At 58.7% G+C, this 18,164-nt stretch overlaps 2 protein-coding genes across 5 annotated transcripts; one reads left to right on the top strand and one right to left on the bottom strand.

The window, feature by feature from the left end:
• Positions 1-108: 108 nt before the first annotated feature.
• ZDHHC12 (zinc finger DHHC-type palmitoyltransferase 12) lies at positions 109-3,572 on the top strand. 4 transcript variants are annotated; one of them, XM_027615408.2, is made up of 5 exons: positions 109-248; positions 1,713-1,849; positions 2,214-2,291; positions 2,431-2,597; positions 2,789-3,468. In XM_027615408.2, the coding sequence occupies exons 1-5, from the start codon at positions 149-151 to the stop codon at positions 3,117-3,119; spliced, it is 813 nt and encodes a 270-aa protein (XP_027471209.1). In that variant the 5' UTR covers positions 109-148; the 3' UTR covers positions 3,120-3,468. The 4 variants fall into 4 exon arrangements, with proteins under 4 accessions (XP_027471209.1, XP_027471210.1, XP_027471211.1 ...); XM_027615409.2 differs by having other exon boundaries at positions 110-248; positions 1,601-1,849; positions 2,789-3,572; XM_027615410.2 differs by having other exon boundaries at positions 110-248; positions 1,679-1,849; positions 2,789-3,476.
• A 33-nt stretch (positions 3,573-3,605) lies between these two features.
• On the bottom strand, positions 3,606-14,585 carry PKN3 (protein kinase N3). Its single transcript, XM_035723598.1, is given in 29 exon segments — positions 3,606-3,845; positions 3,937-4,017; positions 4,193-4,300; positions 4,390-4,437; positions 4,439-4,533; positions 4,962-5,038; positions 5,157-5,219; positions 6,160-6,336; positions 6,678-6,769; positions 6,921-6,935; positions 6,937-6,985; positions 7,288-7,355; positions 7,463-7,565; positions 7,745-7,913; positions 8,000-8,075; positions 8,496-8,611; positions 8,614-8,638; positions 8,746-8,757; positions 8,759-8,856; positions 8,940-8,957; positions 8,960-9,090; positions 10,037-10,215; positions 10,394-10,554; positions 10,608-10,704; positions 11,186-11,212; positions 11,214-11,332; positions 11,522-11,546; positions 11,548-11,763; positions 14,326-14,585. Coding segments are annotated over 29 exon segments (2,682 nt in total). The 5' UTR covers positions 14,350-14,585; the 3' UTR covers positions 3,606-3,632.
• Between the last annotated feature and the right edge of the window lie 3,579 nt (positions 14,586-18,164).

Below are 18,164 nucleotides of genomic sequence, written 5' to 3' on the forward strand. Positions count from 1 at the left end.
GGCTGCCATCCAATAGGCAGCCTCCCCGACCCAATCAGGCCCCGCCCACCCCCAGATCCACCAATCCGCGGGTGGCCGCGGCCCCTCTCTCCCTCGAAGGGCCCGCCCCTCCAGGCGCTTCTTCCGGGTGGGGCCCCAGGCGGAGGAGATGGCGCCGTGGGCGCTCCTCAGCCCTGGGGTCCTGGTGCGGACCGGGCACACTGTGCTGACCTGGGGGATCACGCTGGTGCTCTTCCTGCACGATACCGGTGAGCCGGACCCCGCGCGACCCCGGACCCACCCAATCCCGCGTGGTTCCCCAGACGTTTGGGTCTCACTGGGTCTCCTGCTGAAGCCCCAGAAATCCTGGGATTCACCCCATTTCCGCCAGCTCCTGAGCCTCTTCCCCATCTATCATTCCAAGAGCCACCTGCCTCCTGCCTAATACCCAGTTGATCCCTAATTAATCCCAGCATCTTCCTGATCCCTGCCAGATGCGCTGTGCATCCCAGGACCCATCCGGTGCCCACCAGATCCGACGAGATCAGGGAGCCCCCAACTCCCCTGATCCCGGGACCCACCCGGTCCTTCCCAGGAATTGACTCCCAACCGTCCCTCCGTAAGATTCCGAGAATCAAGTAGACCAAGGACTGGCACCCCGCCCATTTCCGTGGCCACTAGCTGCCCAAGTCCAGGCTCCCCACCCTCTGGAGCAAGAAAACACCGAGGGGAGTGGCCTGTCCCGCATTTCCCCATCCTCACTTCTTGCCCTGAGGTCCTCATCCACCCCACTGCCCCGACCCCACTAACATCCTTTCCCCTCTTTACCTGCCAGGCTGCCTCCAACCCAAGTTCTCACCCTCCCTCCCTGCCAACGAGGGTAGCCCCACTGCCTCCATCCTTGCTCCAGCCTCAACCGCTGGACTGGAGGTGTTGTCACTTTCCTGCCAAGACCTTCTCAAGCCTCCCCCATGGTCTTCACTCTTAATCCTAAAAACCTGCTCAGTCTCCCCATCAGAAAGGACCCCCCCAACCCACCTTCCCTTCTCTGCTCCTTTTCACAACCGCGGGGCCCCAGAGCTGTCCACACTCTGTGATCTAACTGTCCCATGCCCCTCACTCCTCGCCCCTACTACCCCCCAAATCCTCATTCACCCCCATGAGTTGGAGAGTCCCTGGCCAGCCCCTCCTCTGTCTCTGTCTCATGGGCATATCAGACCTGGCTGGTCTCCCCATCATGGAGCCGAAGGCAGGGACCCCCTCCTCCCTCTCCCACACATCTAGGCAAGTCTGGCCCCTTCACCCCCTTCCTCCTTACCTATCCAGCAGCCCTTTGTCTCCACTCTTCCTGCCTGCCTGTGCGCTCTCGGCTGCCCTCCTCTCCCTCCTGGATAGGCTCTCTGCCTCCAGGCTTCCTCCCCCCCCATCTGTCTTTTCTCCAGCAGGAGGGTTTCCAGAAACATCTCACCCTGTAAGCTTACATGGTTCCCTATCGCCCTTTGCCCTCCAGATAAAATGCAGATGAACTTTTTTTTTTTTGCTGGGCCCAAACTTCTCCCTCCTGTACCCTATGCAGCGGCCACACTTGCAGACTTGACCACTCATTAAACCCCATCTCCAGGCCTTTGCTCAGCCAGGGACAGACTCTCCACCTTCAGCTACATCCCGCTACACATAGCCTCCTCCTGTTCGCCTCCAGCCCCAGCCTCACTCTCCTTCTCCGGCCTCTCCAGCGCTGCGGCAGTGGGAAGAGCAGGGGGAGCTGCTCCTGCCCCTTACCTTCCTGCTCCTCGTGCTGGCCTCCCTGCTGCTCTACCTGGCCGTGTCGCTCATGGACCCGGGCTATGTGAATGTCCAGCCCCAGCCCCAGGTAAGCAGGGGGCCCCTTTCCCCCACCAACAGGACACACAAGGCCCCTGTAACAGTCTCATGCCAGGATCTGTGCAGAGTGCTTTGCGGGGGTACCTCAGTGAATCCTCTTAGCGGCCCTAGAACCCCCTCCTACAATGAGGAAGTTGCCAAGGCCCAGCGAGGGGATACAACTGAAAGAGGTCACACAGCTTCGCTTCACTCAGACCAGAGCATTTCTGCCCTACCCTACCCCCTCCAAGACACAGGGGATGGGCCCCCAACAGTGCAGACCCAGAGCTAAGCTAGCCCCCAAGGGAAATGCCCACCTGTACCATCTGCCTCCCAAGGGGGACCCTATCTTATACCTCATCTCCCACTTTCAGGAGGAGGTCAAGGAGGAGCAGACAGCCATGGTTCCTCAAGCCATCCCCCTTCGGCGCTGCAGATACTGCCTGGTGCTGGTGGGTGACCAGGGACCTCCACGGGGGGTGGGGGGGGGGAGCGCGGGCACCGACGGGGGGGGGCAAGGTGGAGACTTCCTGACCTCATCACTCCCCTCAGGGGAGCCGGCCTTGAGCCCTCCCCCCTCCATGCCCACAGCAGCCCCTGCGGGCCCGGCACTGCCGCGAGTGTCGGCGCTGCGTGCGCCGCTACGACCACCACTGCCCCTGGATGGAGAACTGCGTGGGGGAGCGCAACCACCCGCTCTTCGTGGCCTACCTGGCGCTGCAGCTGGTGGTGCTTCTGTGGGGCCTGTACCTGGCATGGTGGGTGCCACTGCCGCCCGGGGTATGGGGGGAGGGCCGCAGCATGCACCTGCAAGGTGGAGAGAGCCAGGACTCCCTCTTGGTGGCCTCGGACCTTCTCCCAAATGGCCTGCCCCCCCCCCTCCCCGGGGCTCCCTGGGGCACCCCTGCCGTCCCCCCACGTTGCTCCCCATCTCTGTCCTGCCCTGCAGGTCTGGCCTCCATTTCTCCCAGCCTTGGGGGCTATGGCTGCGGTCCAGTGGGCTGCTCTTTGCCACCTTCCTGCTGCTCTCCCTCTTCTCTTTGGCGGCCAGCCTGCTCCTCGCCTCACACCTCTACCTGGTGGCCAGCAACACCACCACCTGGGAGTTCATCTCCTCGCACCGCATTGCCTACCTCCGCCAGCGCCCCAGCAACCCCTTTGACCGCGGCCTGACCCGCAACCTGGCCCACTTCTTCTGCGGATGGCCCTCAGGGTCCTGGGAGACTCTCTGGGCCGAGGGAGAGGACGAGGAGGAGGAGGGCAGGAGCCAGGCTGTTTAGGGTCGCTGGAGGCCAGGCCGCCATCTTGTGCCTCAAAACCAGAGAGGATGTGCCCCGCTGGGGTCGGCCCTCAGAGAGCCTGAGGTTCTTCACTCCTGCCTGTTCCTCCCAGGCCTCAGAGCCGAGCTGAATGACAGGACCCCTGCCTCAGTGGGCAGTTCTGCCCTCCAAAGGAAGAAGGGGAGGCAGAGGACCTGTTGGGGGGCTCGGGCACCAGCGACCTGGGCTTCAGAGACCTCCCACCCCGCCTCCGACGCCAGGATGCCTCCAGAGGGCACAGTTTTACTAGTTTAATAATCCATAAAGCAAGTCAAGTATTAAAAAACCAAACCAAACTGCTCCTTGCTGTGCTGCCCTTTCTGGTCCAGGTCTCCCAGGGGGGTGGGGAGCTCCCCACAACAGCCCCACCACTGCCACTTCAAGGCCCAAGACCCCCGAAGAACCCGGCAAGGCCCAGGCCTCCAGGGCAGGGCACGCAGCTGGGCAGACAGGGCGGACGTGCCAGAGAGGCCCTCAGGGCCCCAGGAATCCTTCTGACACAAAGTCGAAGTCTCGGAAGGCGGCCTGCTGGCGGGCGGTCAGGGGGCAGCGCGGGTCAGGCGGGGTCAGGGCCGGCGGCAGCCCCGTGAACTCGCCCTCGAAGTAGCGCAGGTCCGTAGGGCCACAGAGCGTGGGCAGGAAGGGGGGCCGGACGGTGCGGGCAAGCAGGGCCTGCCAGTCGGTGGTCTGCGGGCGAGGACAGAGCTGCCTGAGACAGCGAACAGTGGCCCACGCGGCCCAACGCCTCCCACTGTGCCAGACACCCAGCACCACTCACCCTGAAGAAAGGCTGGGTCTTGATCTCCTCCGCATCCTGCTCACCCGCTCCCAGGCGCTGCTCCGGGCACTTCTGCAGGAGCTGGGCAAGAGGATGGGGGGCTCACGGAGGGCACTCGGCCCCAGACACTGCCCACCTGCCTGGGTTCCCCAAGTGAGCTGGGCCACAGGGCCCCCAAGAGAATGGGTGGTGATGGGGCAGCCGTGCGCCGCAGCCACTGTCCAGCCCAGCCCTGCCCAGCCCCTGCGGTGATTACCTTCTGAATGAGCTCGAGACCTTGCACCGACAGAAAGCGGGGATATGGGGCATCCGCGTTGACGATGCAGTCAAATACCTCCTCCTCTGTGTCCCCGGGGAATGGGCACTACGGAGAAAGGGGGCTCAAAAGGGTGCCTAAGCCACCCCCACCCCACCCCAACCTAGAGGCCCTGGCAGCCCAGGTCCAGTGCTCACCTCGCCCACCAGCATCTCATAGAGCAGCACACCCAACCCCCACCAGTCCCACAGCCCGTGTGTAGGCCTCCTGGGTCAGCACTTCCGGGGCCAGGAACTCTGGGGTGCCGCAGAAGGTGCTTGTCCGGTCCCCAAAGCCGATCCTGCAAACCAGCATCCACACTGGTGCCGGCCCGATGTGTCTCATCCACATAACCTCAGTGGGTGTGAGAATCAACAGCCAGCCCTCATGACCTCAGGTACGAAACCCCGTGCCAAGCCCTGCCCCATACCCTTGGAGGTGGGAGCATTTTTATGCCATCAGACAGGAGGAAGCGGAGCCTCAGCCAAGCTCACATGCCAAGGTCATGAAGAAAAAGAACCCGGTGCCCTCTCCCACCCTGAGTATGGCCTCTCCCTCTGGCTGAGGGCAAGCTGGGGTTCTTTAAGAGGGTCTAGGGCTGGGAAGGAAAAACCAGTATGTCCAGCTGGTCCCTGGAATGAGGGCTGGGGTGGGGGGGGCCCAGACCCTGCTGGCCTGGGCTGGGCGAGCAAGGCTGGAGGACAGGGGATGCTGGGCAAGAGGCACCCACCTTCCTTACACAGCCCAAAGTCTGCGATCTTCAGGAAACCCTGGGCATCCAGCAGAAGGTTATCCAACTTCAGGTCCCTGAGGGTGAGGGGGGCAGATCAAGGGGGCCCTGGAGCATCACAGGAGGAGGGCAGTGGATGCTCCTTTACCACCCCACTACCCGCCCCCCCCCCGCAGCACCTCCGGGGCAAGTTACCTGTAAATGATCTTTTTCTCATGTAAGAACTGCAACCCGAGGACCACACAGGCCAGGTAGAACCTGTGGGTGGCGTGGGGGGAAGTTGAGGCCCAGGACTGTGGGGGGCAGGGCAGGGGTACACCAGGATGGCCCTGGCCCTGGCAGCCCTGGGTGACCCAGCCAGAGTCAGGTTAGATGAGAGCCTGAGGGGAGCCTCATGCCAGGGGGAGGGGCGGGGGAGAGCGGATGCTTCTGCAGACAGTGGCCCCAAGGCTGCTGCCCGCTGACAGCCTACCCTTCTTGGGCTCTGAGATTGTGCCAGGAATGATGCCACGTGTCCACACGGCTTACTCTCCCACATCCCCCAGCCACCCGCAGCTAATACTCGTCACATCTGTTTTTCAAAGGAGGATCTAAGACTCCAGGTCAGGGATGCCCCTGGGGTCACACAGCTAGTGGCAGACCCAGACTCCAGGGCCTGCACTCTGCTGGGCAAGAAATAATTCCAGGGGTGCCTGGGTGGCTCAGTCAGTTAAGCCTCTGCTTCGGCTCAGGTCAGGATCCCAGGGTCCTGGGATCGAGCCCCGCATCGGGCTCCCTGCTCAGCGGGGAGCCTGCTTCTCCCCTCTGCCTGCCGCTCCCCCCTGCTTGTGCGCGCGCTCTCTCTCTCTGACAAATAAATAAAATCTTTAAGAAAAAAAGAAAAAAATAACTCCAGCTGCTAGTCACTCACTAGTCACAGGTTCCCGTACTCCACAATTTATAAACATTGGATTCATCTACCCAACAAGCCTATGAAATAGTTCTCATTCACCCCATTCACAGCTCCGTAAACCGAGGCCCAAGGTCACAGTGCTGTGAGAGCTGAAGAGAGCCGACAACCAGGATTTGAACCAAGGCTTCCCTGACTCCACACTGTTCTGCTGCTGGGCACCCTGGGGGAAGCAGGGCAAAGGGAGCGGGCAGAGGGGACCAGGGAAGGCTTGCTGGAAGAGGCAGACAAGAGGGGGTGGGCACCCACTGGGCCTGGGGCTCAGGGAAGACGTCCTCGTGGATCTGCATCATGAGGTCACCACCGGGTGCAAACTCGGTCACGAAGCAGGCGTGGCTAGAGGTCTGGAAGCAGGCAAGGAGGGAGAGCAGGAAGGGGTGCCCCGTGCGGCCCACGGCCTCCAGGATGCGTTTCTCGCAATACAGGCTGCGATGGGGGAGGGGGGGAGAGGGGGCGTTTGGAGGGAAGGAAGACCCCTGAGAGCTGAGCCCTGCCACCCACACAACAGCCCTGGCCCTCTGGGTCTTCTAAGTGCCAGGCGGGTAGAATGATGGTTTCTACGTCTCAGGCAGAGAGAAGAGGGGACCCGCCCAAGGGCCACCCAGTTAACCGCTGCAGGTGCTAGAGAAAGAACCCAGGACTGGCTGGTCCCAGAGGGTCACCTCTTCAAAGCCCCAGGAGCACTCAGCTGCCTTCTGGTGCCCCCGCCCAGGCCCACCATCCGGGGTCCCCTGCAGCGCTGGGTGCCCACGGGCCTGACTACACACCTCTCCATCTCGTCCCGGCTCAGCACCTCCTGCTTCTTGAGCGCTTTGATGGCGTAATATTTCCCCGTCCCCTTGAACTGGACCAGGAGGACCTGGGGACCAGAAAGAGCTCGGGCTCCAGGTGGACAGCACGAGGAATCCTTTGCTCCCCCCACCCAGGGCCCCATGGGTCACAGCCCTCCTCCCAGCTCAGGTGCTGGGGCCTGCTCACCCACTCCCACGAGACCCTCCTCAGCCCACTACCTTTCCGAAGTGTCCCCCGGCCCAGCACGGCCAAGCAGCGGAAGTCCTGAAGCCGGGGGGGTTTCCTGCAAGAGAGAAGGCACGGGAAGACCCCTGGGACAAGAGCTGGGCCTCCATGAATTGCTGCTCCAAACCACCCACGCCCAGTCCTGGGCTGTCCCTACCAATGAGGCTGGAAAGCCCGGGGCTGGGGGGTTCCTGGGACAGAGGTTTCCTAGAGTCCAGAATGCAGCTGGAGCTCAATAATGTAGGTTTAGTGAGTAAGAACCTGAGAGCAAGGCGCATCAGATGATGTCTGAATGGACACGCAAACACCCGAGGGAGTAGGTAAATGTCTCAAGCATAACAGTGAGCCTGACGGGGGTACCTGGTGGCTGAGGTGGGACGAGGCGGCCCGAGTCGCGTCCTGGGCTCCATGTGGGGGCGTTTGGTGCGCTGTGAGGGCAGAGGGGCTCAGAGCAGAGCCGGGCTTCCTGCCCTCTTTCCCTCCAGCCCCACCATCCCTAGCCCAGCAGCCCCCAGGGCCACCAGCACCCCCTCACCGGGATCTCCTCGGGGGTCGGCTCCCGGGGCAGGTAGAGGCGTGGGGGCTTGGGCGGGGGCCTCGTCTCTTCTCCCAGGGGGCTCTTCTTGGGTGGGAAATTACTACGCGGAGAAAGCAGACACATGGTGGGGCACAGGCCAATGGAAGAGCCATGGGGACGGACACACAGCAATGCCAGCGACAGACAGACGGAGGGTCACAGGGTGAGCAACACCAGTTGCACCTGGAGAGAGGCAGACGTGGCAGGGAAGCGGGCAGCCAAGGCGGGGTGGCTCCTCACCTGGGCGAGGCAGAGTCAGTAGCTCCCCGGGGTGTGGCCGGGCTCTGGGGGCACACTTTGGGGGGGCTGATCGTGTTTGGGGAGCTGCAGGGGGGCAGCAGGCTCATGACCAAGCGTCCCCAGGCCGTCATGCTGAGGTTCATCTGCGAAGCCCTCAGGAAGTCCTGACCTGGGACAAAAGGGGGGCTCAGTCCCAAGGCCCCCCAACGGCCCCTTCCCTGCCCCCTAACTGCACAGCCCTCTCCCCGTCCACACCTCTGCGTTTAGAGAAAATGCGTTTCTGCCTCTGCAGCCGGGGCCTCCTCTCAAAGACAGGGTCACAGAAGGTCACCTGCGGGGGCAGAGGGCAGGGTTGGAGACCGGTCCTCTCCCACCCCACCTGCCACCAGGGCACCTCGCTGTTCTCCAGGATCCCAGTCTGAGCCTCCAGTGGCAATGATGCAGGAGCCAGAGGGGCCCAGAGAGAGGGATTCAAGGTCTGCCTTGGTACCAGTGGGGAAACTGAGGCCCAGAGAAGCGAGGCACTTGTCCAGGGTCGCACGTGAGGCTGGGCAGTCAGGACCAAGACACGGGCCTCTAGACTCCCATGCAGTCCTCAGACAGGGGCTGGGGATCCTTAGATCCTGGAGACCCCCTCCCTCCGGGCCCCAATTTCCACTCCAATGTGCGGATGGGTCACCTAATCTTGAAGGGCTTTCTAGCTCAGATGGAGCCGGGACCTGTCCAGGTCAGAGGGCAGGGTAGGGGGCACCTGGGCAAAGAGCAGTCCCTGGGGCACCAGGCTGAGGGAGAGCTGGTGACAGGCATTGTCCAGGAAGTCCTCCAGCCGCAGGAAGGCCACGCCGCACAGCTGCCTCCAGTCCCGCAGCGCACCCCGATCTCCAGCTCCCGGGCCTACGTTGGGGAGGCCAGGCTGAGGAGGGGGGCATGGCACGTGCCCCGACTTGGCCGGCCTTCCGCCCCATGGTCTGAGGTCACACCCTGCCCGCCCCAGGGCTCACCCGCTCCAGGGGGGACAATAAAGGTCTGGTCCCAGGACTGCTTGGCCACCGGCCCCCAGCCAGTCTGGCCCACGACACGATTGTCCACCTTCAGTACAGCCAGCACTTCAGCTGCAGGGCCAGACAGGGAGCTCAGGGCAGGCGAGGTGTGGAGGTCCTCTGCTGCCCCCAGCTCCCTGCGGCCCCCTACTCACTGGCCAGATCTCCTCCACACGCTGCGGCTTGGCCCGGCCCCGGAGCCAGCCCTGGGAGGGGCTCCCGGCCAGTGCCACCGCCGGGGACCGTCCAGGCACGGCTGTCAGCAGTTGCTCACAGCCCAGGAGGTGGACCTCCAGCGTCCCTGCGGGGAAAGTGATGGGGAAGCACCGTCAGGTACCATTCTCCCACTGCCACACCCAGGTCTCCCGAAGATGGCTGAACCCAGATTAGTTGGGGTGTTTAGCCAGGAGACAGGCTTGCCCACATTAGTTGGGGTGTTTAGCCAAGAGACAGGATATAAAGTGGCCCCAAGTAGCCAGCCGAATTTTACCCCTTTTAATAAGCCATGCCCCGCCCTGCCTTCCCCAACTTGTCTACTTGGCCAACTCCCAGAAGCCCTTCAAGGCTAAGTGTAGACACCACCTCCTCCAGGAAGCATTCCTTGATTCCCCAACGCCAGGTGAGGGAGCGCATGCAGCCCCTGTCCTTCCCCTTCTCAGCTCTGCTCACAATAGGATGTGGCCTGTCTAACCCTGAACCAGCTCTGAGCGGGGAAGGTGCTGGGCTCTCTGGCTGGGCCCTGTGTCCTGGGTAGGAAGTTCAGGGTTTCCAAAGTCAGCATGCTTAGATTATTTGTTGATGATGATTCAGTTACAATTCAGACAAATCCAGCTCAGGGATAAGAAAGGACTTTCTAGTAGTCCAAACTGCCCAGGACTGAGTACCACAGCCTCCAGGGCTGTGAGCTCCCCCTAACATGGAGACTTTAACCATTGTCATGGTTACTTATTTAAATAACAGCTTCGCTGCTCGTGTGCGGACTATGCCGGCACTGTGCCTAGCGCTTCATGCGCGACAGCTCACTGAATTTCACAGCAACCCCACGGAAGTAGGTGCTGTCATCATCCCCATTTGACAGAAGCATAAACTAAGCGTCCAGAAAGCAAAAGTCTGTTGCCCCAGCTCACACAGCTAGGGGGCGGCAGGACCAGGGTTGAAACTCTTCTCCAGAGTTCTCACCCTCTGTGTTTCAGGGTGCTTGCTGGGAGAAAAGGGGAGCCCTGATGTGGGAGGGACTCCTGGCTACCTGTCCATGGCAGTGGGCTTCACAAGCACCCCCGAAGGCTGGGGGTTCCCAGACCCAGCGGTCCGCAGCTCCCGGGCCACTCGGCCGCGCAGAGGATGAGCGGGAGGCAGTCCCTCCAGCAGCTGCTCCAAGGCCAGCCGCAGGAGGTCCAGTTTCTGGGAGGACTCCTGCAGCTGGGCCTGAGCCTGAGGAGCAGAAACGGGCAGGGGGGACGGGTCCATGAAGCACGGCGGCCAGGGCCAGTGGCTCGGGCCACCTGCCCGCAACCAGGCCCCACAAGTCCTGGCCACAGTGCAGAGGGTGGCGTGGGGGACAAGCAGACGCTCAGAGAGGAGCAGCAATGGGAGGGCACCCTGGTCTGACCTCGGCCAGCGCCTTCCGGTCTTGTGTTCGCCGTCCACCCAGCAGCTTCACCACGTTCTTGGCACCCTCGGCCACGGCAGCCTCGATGCATAGCCGATGTCTTAGCTCCTCTGCCAGCAGCTCGGGACCTGGGAGGAGGGGTCAGCCCTCAGGCCCATGCCCTGCTCTGCCTGGCCCGGCCCCACTTCCCCAAGCCTCACCTGGTTCCGGGGACCACTGGCTTCCAGGCTGCTGATCTTCATCCGCAGCAGGGCTACCTTCAGCTGGCTGTCCCGCAGCATCTGCTGGGCAGCTGCCAGAAGCTTCCTCTCCTATGGGGGGCATGCATGACATATGCCCCCACTGAACCAGGGCCAGCCCTGGGCCTCCCTGGTCAGACCAAGGCTGAAGCCAATCCTCCTTGGTTAGCCTCAGTCTGGGGCAGAGCCTCCTCCATCAGATGAGACAAGAGCTGGGTCAAGCTTCCCCCATCCGATCAGGGCCGAGCTCCCCACATCATGCTGGGAGTTGGGGCTGCGGGTGGGCCTTCCCTACTAGACTGGGAACATGGCCTGGGGTTTCCCCATTAGACCAAGTTGTGCCTTCTGTTAGATTAGGGGTTCAAGCCGTGCCTTTCCCACCAAGCTGAAACTGGGGGGCTGTGCCTCCCCCATCAAACTAATGGTTAAGAATGTGTCTCCCTTATAGGGTCACTGGCCCGGTTGCATTCCCTCTCAGAATAGGGGCTGGGGCAGCACTTCCCCTAATAATCTGAGAGCCACATCTCCCCGCTCAGGACCCCAGGAACCTTACCTTGGGCGTGCCGTTGGCATACGTGTGTTGTCATATTCTCTGCCCCCTGCTTCACCTTCAGCTCCACCTGCAGCTGCCTCTGGAGAGCCTCGAGGTGCCGAGCCCTGGGCTGCGCTGCAGGTGGCTGGGGGCCCGCAGCCACAGGTTCTGTGCACAGTGTGGGGCCCATGAAGCCCTGACCCAGAGCTGAGAGCCCCGCGCCCTAGGGCCTTGCTCTCTCCTCCCCTCCTGGGCAGGGGGACACCTGAAGAGGCTCTGAAAGGGCTCAGGGCCGAGGTCGAGGAGCTGGGTGGGCCCGGCACCTCCCATCCCCAGGGGTCCCGACCCCTCCCTCACCGGCCAGGCCGGGTCCAGGGCCGGGGCAGCAGGATGCGCGCATGCAGTGCCCTCAGCTCTCCGTGTAGCTGCTCCAGGCGGCGGTTGGAGGAGCGCAGGAGTTGCTGCACGTGGCCCAGGTGGCGGCGATCTGTGGCTACCCTCCGCAGGTTCTCTACACCCTCCTTGATTTTCAGCTCCTTCTGGATGGCCCGGCGGATCACCTCTTTCTCATCCTCCGGGGGCCGCTGCTGGGCCCCAGGCTGTGGAATAGCAGAGCAGTAATGCCCCCCCGCCATCCCAGCCACCAGCGGCCTCGGGTCCCCCCCAGACGGAGGGAGAGGGAGGTTGTGCCCAGCAGCCAGGATGGACCCCCAGGGCTCGGGAGGCCTCTCTGACCTTCCAGCTAGTATCCCCAGGCCAGATGCAAACCCAAAGCGATGCATCCCGCCCATGTTCCTGTCCTCTGCCACTAGGGAGGAGGGAGAGGGAAAAATTCGCAAAGTTTACAGTCGACTCTTGAACAACACGGGTTTGAACTGCGCCGGTCCACTTATAAGCAAATTGTTTTCAATAAATACAGTACAGGGCTGTAAATGTATTTTCTCTTCCTTACAATTTTTTTTTTAAGATTTTATTTATTTATCTGACACACAGAGAGATAGCACAAGCAGGGGGAGAGGCAGAGGCAGAGGGAGAAGCAGGCTCCCCGCTGAGCGGGAGCCCGACGCGGGGCTCGATCCCAGGATCCTGGGATCATGACCTGAGCCGAAGGCAGACGCTTAACCAACTGAGCCACCCAGGCCGTCCCTCCTTACGATTTTCTTAATAACGTTTCCTTTTTTTTCTAGCTTTTTTTATTGTAAGAACGCAGTATAGGATACACATAATGTACAGAATAGGTGTTAGTCAACTGTTGATGTTATCGGTAAGGCTTCTGGTCGCCAGTAGGCCATTAGTAGTTAAGTTCTGGGGGAGTCAAAAGTTATACATGGATTTTCAACTGCCTGGGGGGGGAGTCAGTGCCCCAGACCCCTGGGTTGTTCAAGGGACAAAAGTACACGGTGTCAGGGTCTGAGCTTTGCATACGTTAATTTGTCAATCCTCACAACAATCCCATGAGGTAAGTATAGTTATCATCCCCATTTTACAGATGGGGAAGCTGAGACACAGAGAGGTTAAGTAACTTGCCCATGGTCACAACACCGAAAGGGGATACCCCTCCCCTCGCCAACCCATCGGGCTGCCCTCTCCAAGGCTGAGATTCCAGCCGAGATTTGGGGCCAGAAAGGAGGCTAGGGAGCCACCCAAGGTCTCACAGAGAGGGCAGCCAGAGGCCTGTGTAGGGGCCAGGGATGTTCCCTCAGGTAGCAAAGCAGAGGCTCAGAGAGGGGCTGAGGAGGTCTCTGGGGGCCATTCCCAGCTCAGCTACTGGGAGGAAGTAGAGGCTTTCTCATACTTCACCCCAGGTGGGAGCAAGGAAGAGGAAAAGCTCCTTCTCAGAAGCCAATATTTCAAACCAACCGGTGCCAAAGCTGACCTCAGCCCAGGGTAACGATGCCCCCCACTCCCCATGGACTCCTCTGGGGCCTCCACCTTACCTCTCGGCTCTCCATCTCCTGAGCCCAGTGTTAGGGGTGCCACCCCAGCCTCAGGGACGCCCCCACCCCAGGCCTCTGCTGGGCTGCTGGCCTGGCTGTCAGAGGGCAGGGGCGGGACTCAGGAAATCCTTTGAGGGCCCTAGGCCGGAGGGCCAGAGCCAAAGGCCTGAGCAAACAAAGATCCCATGGAGCAGGGGGCCCGGCCACTGGGGTCCTGAGTCACCCAGCTGCCGCTGCTGGGCGGAGGTTCACAGGAAATCGGAAAATGTGTACAAGCCACTCCTGGAACAGGCGGAGGGACCTCCGGAGGAAGGGGGTGGGAGGGGGCAGAGGCAGCACTTAAGGTTGCCTGAGACGTTGGGTGGGGGCACTCGAGGAGTCTTGTGGAGGACACTTTGCCCTTGGGCATACCCCATGGTCCTGTCTGCTCTGGGTTGGAATTCTGCCAACTACACACGTCAGCCTTTCTGCTCTACAGCTGGGACCCCACCCCATTTGCTCTGGGCAGACCTCCACCCCTCCTCCCCACTAACAAACACACAGCTTTGGCTGCTGTGTCCACCAGCACCTACTGCCAGGGCTGGCAGGAACCCCGCCGCCCTCGCCATTTGGACTAGAACCCTCTGTGTACCCGAAGCTTCCTGCCCAGGTGCTGGGCCAGGCCCCCCCAATTCTGTCCAATTGGATTGTGTCCAATCCCCACATGCCTTTGTGATCTGGGAAGGACCCCCCACAAGTGCACAGAGATTGGCCCCCTCCAAGTCCCTCTTCTTCCTGCACACACACACACACACACACACACACTTCCTCTCCCCCCAGGACTGGTCCCAATGTGCCCCCACGGCCCCCCTTTGCCTTCCTGGCAGACTCCCATTGGTCTTACAGTCCCACAGGAAAGAACCGATTTGGGGAAACTCTGGGACCCATCCTGGTGGCCCTGACTGCGGATTCGGACGTGCTCGTGCGCTGGCCTGACTAGAGGCTCTGAGTCACTTGGGGGTACTTTGGGGACGTTTTCAGGGCACATGAACGACTCACCCCCATGCTCAGGTTTGCCCTGAGAGGTGTAGCGAAGCCCTGGGCCGGGGCTGAGAAGGGACCCGGGAGGGGCTGGGGGTCGGGTCTAGGGGACGTGGCCGGAGCTCGGGGCGCCCGCGGCGTGAATGAGACGTCCCGACCCCCACGGCCCGCGCCCGCAGCCCTGCCTCTCAGGGCGCCGTTCACCTGCCGCGGCACCCCCTCCTCCATGGCGCCGCTCCGGCCGCTCGGCCCCTCCTCTCGACCACTGCGGTTCCGGAAGCCCCGGCCCCTCCGCCAGGACTTTCAAACTTGAAACTTCCCGGGAAGCCGAGCGGCAGCCGCGGGATCGGGCGCCCCCTCCCGAGGTCCGCTGGTCCTCGCGGGACCTGGGATCAGCGCCGCCTCTCGGCCGCGAGAGGTCAGCGCCCGGGACCCTACTCCTCAACCCGAGGTCACCGCGCCTCCCCGTCTCCCACTTCCCGCGGGCTTTGGGGCCCAGCGCCCCTTTCCTGAGGCCGCAGTTCCGGCTCGGTGTGACGCTGAAGCCCGCCCCGGGAGAGAAGGGCAGGAAGGGACATTTCCCGGGCCGGGGTTCTCTAGCTGCCCTGAGGGGTGGCAGGGTGGCGATAGCGCCGCCTGCCGGCCGCGGGACACTGCCGGGGCGGCCGGCCCGCTCCAGCCTGGCTCAGCGACTGCCTCCGAGCCCCGCCACCACCTGGTTCCCGCGCCTAAGTTTCTCATAGTCTTAGATCCTTGGTGTCAAATGGGCTAACCCAAACCTGTCTTGGCCCTGTCTAGAGTCACTACTCTAAGAAGGTATGCGTCTCAATAAAGTAAAGCCTCGACCAAATCATGCCAAATTACAAAGGACAGATGAATAAACCAAACATCTCCAGGCACCTGGGTGGCTCAGCTCATGGTCCCAAGGTCCTGGGATCGAGCCCCACGCTGGGCTCCCTGTTCAGCGGGAAGTTTGCTTCTCCCTCTCCCCCTGCTTGTGCTCTCTCTCTCAAATAAATAAAATCTTAAACAAATAAAGCCAAATATCTCTCAGGCCCCCACCACTCAGAGTGGAGCTTTCTGGGTCAGCCAGAGCCACTATTCTTCCCTTGCCCTAAAGAACCCATCCAAACAGAAGACACATTTACATCTTAGGAAATAGCCACAATTTCAGGAAAGCCAATCGGTGGGCACTGACTGACCTGGCAGTGGCTTGCCTGTGTAAGAATTCTAGGATCCTGTGCTAACCAGCACTCTGTGCCAGGACTTCACGGGAAGGAGCCTGGTCCAAGGGGCTGGGAGTAGGGGTCAAATATTGAAGGTGGCTGATTTGCTGACTTGGAATACACGCCCCCCAGTGCTTTTACTGAAGGAAATGTCAGTTCCACTTTGCTCTGACCACCTCCCCCACAAGAGTGGAGAAGGTGATACTGACAAGCCATGGACAATCCTGGGTTGTCCTGCAATGGGAAATCAACCAAATGACACCGACATAGGCAAAGCCAACTTGGTTCAGTGGGGGGCGTGCCTACAGTTCATAATCAGAGGCAAGCCGAGACACTTTTACACATGGGCGCAGAGTTGCTGAGGGCTTAGACAACAGCACATAGTAGGCTCTTTTAAGTGGGTTATTATCAAGTTGTGCTGAGCTGAATGTTAATTAAGCATAATTAAGCAAAAAGACTATTCAGTTTCTGAGTGCAGGTCATAGGATTGAGGGAAAGCACAAACAAGTGAGCAAAGCTCCTCTTTTCAGCAGGTGTCTCCCATCTTGAGGATCATTTATCGACTCCTACAGCCAAGAAAGCTGAATTATGTGGAAGAACTCAAAATGATTTTCCAACTTTGCTGTGTTTCACTGCCTCACTGGTCAATAAAGGAAAGGAGGTCAAAAGGAGCAGAAACCATAAACCCCAGGCTGGGCAAACCCACAAGGAAACTAAATCCTAGGCTGATGGAGGAGTCTGACCAAATAGCTTCATCCTGTCTGATGGTACTTCATGAAATTGTAATTCTTAAGAAAACTGAAGTTCACTTCACATTCAACATCCAGGAAATAGTGAATGGTGCACAAACAACTCTCCAGCTAATTGGCTATTAAAACTATATAAACATCAACCCAATAGAAACGTACAACTTTCTGGCAGGGTACATTAAAAAAGTTTTAACTTTCTTTACTTTTTGCTTCCCGGTATTGCAAACATCAATCCATCTGTTTAGATTTGCCTCCCTTGGGTAGCAGGAGCATTTAATGTCACCAACTAATCAAGTTGGCACACACCCTACACTCACTCTTCTTGTTCTAATCACAAAACTGCAGTCCCTTGCCTTGGACCTGAAACTTCCTAGTCTTCATGAACACAGCCATATGTTCAAAAGGAAATGGTCACTGCCAGGGTTGGGGCAGGGAGGGAAGGGACGCACTACTTTTCAAAGGGTAAGATGTCCTCTTTAAACAACTGGAATGGCTATTCATTCTTCTCCTAAAGAACTTGTCTTGATCTCCAGAAACTCTGAAAGTTTTCATCCTTTGCAACAGAATTCCGTTCTTGAAATGGCCAGAAAGACTTCATAGCAAAACCTACCCAAAAAGGCAGAAAAACTAAACCTATGTTTTCGGGACCAAGTGAAACCCTGAAACCAGTTGTTATAATGATAAAAATGACCAAATTAAGCTCAGAAACACAACTGACCAGGAATCCTCTGAAGCCCAAAAGGCCCCCAAATCCAGCAAGTCAAAAATCCATACCTTTTGGGAGCCAGACAGCTAACACAAGTGAAACAGGCCAGATGTAAAACCAATGGCAACCCAAGGAGACAGGCAGGATCCTGTGGACATTTAAAACTCTACCTCCTAGAGCCAGAGCTGCATCAACCTGCAGGGCCTGTCACAGAGGTCAAGGAACAGTTTAAGTCTTTTAGAAATCAAAACATCCTTGGAGAAACCACCTGCACTGCAGGGATGGTCTAAAATAACCTATTCCTCCAGGTTTGAAATGAAACCTAAGGATACATTACCAGAGATACATTATCTATACATTATCCTCTGTGCCCCAGTTCATGTAGTTTACTCCCTCATAAGCAGAGTTTGGCACAGCTTTGGAAGATGCCCTCTTCCCTGAGAGTACCTCAACTGCCACCACTTGCCCTTCTTTTGAAATGTCCTTGTACCAAACGAGTTTAAAGCCATTCATCTGGCACTTTCCAATACACACTTGCCTAAGGGCCAGCCCGAGAACTCTTGCAACTGGACAAAGTGCACTTGCTACTCTGTAGCACTTTCCAGTACTCACATTGCCACTTGCCTGCCTCACAGCCCAGCTCACTCCTTCACAGGATTTGCAGGCACATGGGGATCTCAATAGTTGGAAGTTACCTTTAAGGGCTATTTTTTTTTAAATCACCTTCTCAAAAGTAAAGGAACATCTTAAGATTGGTTATTAATTGTGACCTATTACAACCTGACAGCGCTCTGATCTCACCAGCCCATAAGAAGTCAGTTTTAGTAAGCTGTTAACTTTTGAGAAACAAAAATTATAGGCCTACTTAATGAGTAATAATTCAAGCTACTAGGGATACTTTGCTAGCCCAGAGTCCTTTAAATGTTGAGACTTCGATAGGAAAATATTCAATCCCTTCAGGAACTGACTACATTCCAAAGAAGTTTCTTTTCGATGACCTTTATACCTACCCTTTCATACCGACATGATCTCTGCCATACTGTACAATTTGAAGAGCAGTTTCCCCCCCTCCCCAGTCACTATGAACACAAATCACACAGAAAAACTTCCTTATGATCTCAATCCAAAAGCAAGTAACATGTCTCTACAAAACAAGGAGAATGACCCCAGTCAAAAAAAATCTTTATGTTCCTTTATTGGAGCAAGATTCCTGACCAGTATACAGTGATGTATTACTAAACAAGACCTGTGCAGAAATTACATACTATCCATCTAGACAGGTTTTCATTACACTTTGCCTATTGATGGAATAGTTCCATTTATAAAGTTTTATACATCAAAAAGCTTTGAATTTTGACCAGG

The sequence above is a fragment of the Zalophus californianus genome, chromosome 13 (genome assembly GCF_009762305.2).
Source record: "Zalophus californianus isolate mZalCal1 chromosome 13, mZalCal1.pri.v2, whole genome shotgun sequence".
Lineage (NCBI taxonomy): Eukaryota > Metazoa > Chordata > Mammalia > Carnivora > Otariidae > Zalophus > Zalophus californianus.